This window comes from Trichosurus vulpecula, chromosome 2 (genome assembly GCF_011100635.1).
Source record: "Trichosurus vulpecula isolate mTriVul1 chromosome 2, mTriVul1.pri, whole genome shotgun sequence".
Classification (NCBI taxonomy): Eukaryota; Metazoa; Chordata; class Mammalia; order Diprotodontia; family Phalangeridae; genus Trichosurus; species Trichosurus vulpecula.
This window is the reverse complement of record NC_050574.1, coordinates 134,973,983-134,978,784: the sequence shown is the minus strand read 5'-3', so window position 1 is coordinate 134,978,784 and position 4,802 is coordinate 134,973,983. Positions and strand designations below refer to the sequence as shown.

Sequence of the window (4,802 nt, the reverse complement as noted above, 5' to 3'; positions counted from 1 at the left end):
ATGGAGACAGGACGCTGGGGCAGAAAGGCTGGCCCAGAAGAGCCCCTTGGAAGTGTATACCCTGGACCTTTAGTGTTTACCGGCTCCTCAGAAGCGGATGTGGCTTTGGCCAAACAGTTCTGGGTTTCGGCAACCATGCATCCGCATCCTGAGTCTCGGTTAGTGTCGAACAGCACCGAGCAGAGATTGCCAGTAGCCCGAGCTACTGGGCGCACTGTGGCTGGTAAGTAATAGGAGGAGGTGGATAATTCCTTGATCTCTGAAACCTGTCCAGTAATAGTCCTGTATCCCGGTATCTTTCAGGAATAACTTTGGAGGCTGCTATTAAATGAGCAATTTCCTGTAGCATTTTTCTTACCAGAAGATTAAAACATTTACATCTCATCTCAAAGTTTGCAGCAGTTTTGGAAAGAGTAAGAGTCAGGGATGTATCCAATCGCTCCTACCCTATTTGTCTTCAGATTTCAGTTTTACTGTCTGTTGGATCATTTTTAAAAAAATAGAAAAAAAAACCCACCCTCTATTGGTTTATAGGAAAGAGTCATGAGGTATAATGTTTTTATCACAAGCAAAAGCCCTGGGGAAGGTAAAGCAAGAGGAAGGAACATTCCAAATGATAAAAAGCAAGTTGATAGTTGGGACTAAATCCTAAAGTTCTCATAGCTGGAGGTCACTGACAAGTCTGACAAGGACCTGTTTCGGTTGTTAGCAGATGCTGAAATGCTTAGCACTTAAGATTCCGAGTCTTTTTTCCAACTGATTATTCCTAAAATGATTAATTTATTCCCTTTATCTTTTGCAGAAAGAACTTTCAACGCTGAGGATTACAGTAAGTATCAGCTCTCATAATCTTCAGTATTTTAAACCCCTTAGTGTAAGCTCCCTTATTTAAGTAATAAACAGCAGAGAAAGTAGGAAGAAGGTTGTGAACCTTGAATGTGTCAGTATTTGGGCCTGGCATTTCCTCTATTCAAAAGGTTGCTGCCAGTTTTCTTAATAAAACCCCAGAATCTAAAAAGTTGGAGGGGTTTTTTTTCAGAAAAGTTTTCTAGATCTCTGGAGTCAAACCTACTTGTCTTGTGGATTCATTTGAGGTTTGCTGAAGCCATGGATACTATGTTCTACAATTAAAAAATAAAATTTGAGTTTATGAAGTTCCAGGGCCCAGTATAGTATTTCACTAATACATCATTGTTTATCCTTCTGATCAAGATGCTATTTCTTTTTCATATGTAAATTATTATTTTTCATGGCAATTTCATAATACTATATTCCGAATTTGACTGTTTTGTTTAGAAACTGAACAGCTCTTTGAAAGAAACAGAAAGGCTCAGGCAGCTGAGGAAAAAGAAAGGTACTTACAAAAGGTAGGATCACATTTCAGAAGCACATCTGATTGATGCAAAATTCTTTAAAGCTTCTATTTTTTTCATTACTGTGTACATAGAAATATCGGTTTTCCCAAAAATTTCAGCCTAAATAATGGTTCTAAACTTTTAAAAGAATTTTCATTGCTGAGTTGGTATGAAAAGAATGGATAAATGAAAAAATAGTTATTAAGCACTTACTATGTGTAAATCACTTGCATTTTGAAACCAGACCTTAATCAAGACTTGGATTTTCTTATGGATATGGTTTTGACTTTAATGTTACATGAACTCTTAAGTTTTCATGGAAAATTGTTATGTAATAGCAAATCAGTGTCACTGGGGTTAAGTGAATGATCATTCAGGTAGGTATCTCATGTAGGTATCTGATCAAATGTAGGTATCTGACTGGAATTATTTTTACAAAACAAAGGCCGATCCATATTCTTATATAGGTAATTACTCTAATATTATTACACTTTTTTCTGAGGAGCCACTACTTGCCTCCAACCAGGTTTCCTTATAGTTTTCTAGGGAATATTTGATGAGATTTTGGAAGATTGTGCATACTCTGGATGCTTCTAGGTCAACCTAGAGCCTTTAGGAACCATCCATGAGATAGTCCTAACCACTATTGGGGTCTAAGAACTGCCAAAACTTCTTAGGAATGACTAGCAGGCCTCCACACAACAACTTGCTTTGAGCCTTTAGGTTCTCTCCAAGGGGCCTTTGGATATTTCAAAGACTCTGAAAAAGCCTACTGCAAGTTATGAACCAAAATGGTATACATGGAATAAGTGGAGAAAGATGGGGTTCACATACTTTGTCAACCAAGACTCAACCTAACACATACCATTTACAAGTATACAAGCAGCTGAGTAAAATAGGGTGTAAGTGGTATGATTCTATCAACTACTATCATTTTGAGCAAAAGCTGGAAAGAGTGAATTTGGCACAGTTAAAGAAATCAACTGAACAAATCTATTTTTGGCAGCCCCAATGGTTTAATTTGCATGGTAGAGAAATAGCCTTAATGTAGTGATTTATAGAAATCATTTGTTTGGTTAATGGACAAATTCCATTCCTGTAACTGCTCCTCTTAAAGCAAAGATGGAAGACCCCATTTTGGCTTGGCTTACTGTCTTTAATCATAAGAGATATTGGCAAACTCTGAAAGTTTTATCGGGAATTCCACATAAATTACAAAACGATGGATTAGTTTGCTGATCACATTGGCCCCCTTTGGTGGGCTCTTTTGTTACTTTTTCAACTTGATTAAATTACTAAAATACTTAGTCATCATTTTCTTCTATTTGGAATCTTGCGTGATCAAAGGTAAGGCTTTTTTGAAGAAACAAGTCTTAATTTTCAATTTTACCTAATAAAATTATTAATTTTTTAAAGTGAGGAGAGTTTAAGGGGAGACTATGGATCAAGAGATCAGTCCCATCACTTCTGAAAAGAGGACTAGACCCAGATTTGAATCCTAGCTCTGTTACTTGCTAATTGTGCAACACTAGGCAAGACAATTTCCCTGAGCCTTAACTTCCTAATTTGTAATTACAGATAATAATCCATATCCAGCCTACTTCATGGTTTTTGTTGGATCAAATGACCAATGTATATGAAAGTGCTTTTAAAAACTCTTAAGTCTCTATTATAAATGAAGCAATGTTAGAGAAGTGAAAGATTTTAGAGATTCAAAAACATTAAGAATACTTTTATCAACTTTTGTACAATAGGAGATGGATTACAGGTAGATGTTTTGCAAATAAAGGTACCAAGTTTTCCTTAGATTTGCATATAAGCTTTCATCAAAGACAATTCATATACATGATTCATCAAACTACTACATACTATGTCCCTCAAAGTGAATTTTCTAGCTAGAATAGGAAAGATTATTTTTATTTATTGAGATCACCACCAGTCACATGTAGCAGAGGAAGAACTAGAATTTTATTTATTTTTTTCCACTTAATAGTATTTTATTTTTTCCAATTACATGCAAAGATAGTTTTCAACATCACTTTCACAAGATTTTGAGTTCCAAATTTTTTCTCCCTCCCTCCTCTACCCCTTCCACAAGATGGCATGCAATCTGATATAAGCTATACATGTACAATCATAGTAAACATATTTCTACATTAATCATGTTGTGAAAGAAGAATCAGAACAAAAGGGAAAAACCACAAGAAAGAAAAAAAGAAGAGAAAATAGTATTCAGACTCCATAATTCTTTCTCCAAATGTGGACAGAATTTTCCATCACGACTCTCTTGGACTGTTTCTCATAAGTTCCCAAAGTGGGTGATACCACCCCTGAGGGGCTCTGGAATGATGGGAGGGCAGTAGTAGCCTTGGGTATATTTGGGGGACGTTTAATAAAAATAAGAAGCTTAAGGAAAGAAGAGAAGAAAATTTTGAAAAACCATTCATACGTATTTTATCTGTTCTGTAACAGAGTTAAAGTCATAGTGATTACCTTATTTTCCAACTAAAAACACAAAATGCAAGTTATAACAATGAGTGCTCAAGTCCACTGACAGGTCTTAAAAACACGTGTTGACCCATGAGCATATAGCATGTAGCATATAACGGTTACATGCCTCAATATTGTGTCATCAAAATTTCAGTGCAGGAAAAAACCCCACAAATTTGCAATAAATTGTTAAATTTAAGGTGCATCTTTTAAAATATATATATTTTTTAAATGACGCAAATTTAAAAAAAAACGTTAAAGTGTTTAATAAAGTAGATTTTCAGGATGGGGCTAAGTAATTTTTTTAAAGGGGGAGGTAGGCCAAATAAGTTTGGGGACCTCTGGCTTAGATCATTGCATTGCTGAGAAGTGGTAAGTCTATCAAAGTTGGTCTTCGCGCAATGTTACTATTACTGTGTACAATGGAAGAACTAGAATTTTAACTTTCCACAATGTGATAATTACAAAATAATGTTTTAGGGGTTTGATTTGATGACCTCAAAGGAACTTTCAAACTCTTCAGAATTCTATGACAGAAATAATAGCTAGCATTTGTGTAGCACTTCTCAAAGTGCTTTACCTATGTTCTATTTTTTGTCCTCACATCAACCTTTTGAAATAGGTGTTGTGTCCATCTTACAGAAGTTAAGAAACTTGCCCAGAGTCATATACCTAGTAACGTATCTGAGGCAAGATTCAAACTCATATCTTGACTTTGAGTCTAAGCATTCTACACATTAGTGCTTCTCACCCCATCCAATAGTTATGCCAAAGAAATCCTCAGGACAATAAACAATCATGATATATTAGATATGTACCAGTGTTATTTTCTTTATCTTCCCAGAACAACCTAGGCTCAAGGCTTGATTGCACATTACTCTCCGATCACATAGCCTTTTCTGACTCTCTCAGAATTTCTCTTTTTTTCATCATATCTTTCAGGTAGACCAATAATTC

At 35.5% G+C, this 4,802-nt stretch overlaps 1 protein-coding gene across 1 annotated transcript; it reads left to right on the top strand.

Moving 5' to 3' along the window:
• Window positions 1-1,400, top strand: HOATZ (HOATZ cilia and flagella associated protein). The gene is made up of 3 exons (XM_036743952.1): window positions 1-223; window positions 803-829; window positions 1,297-1,400. The coding sequence occupies exons 1-3, from the start codon at window positions 1-3 to the stop codon at window positions 1,398-1,400; spliced, it is 354 nt and encodes a 117-aa protein (XP_036599847.1).
• The last annotated feature ends 3,402 nt before the right edge of the window (window positions 1,401-4,802 follow it).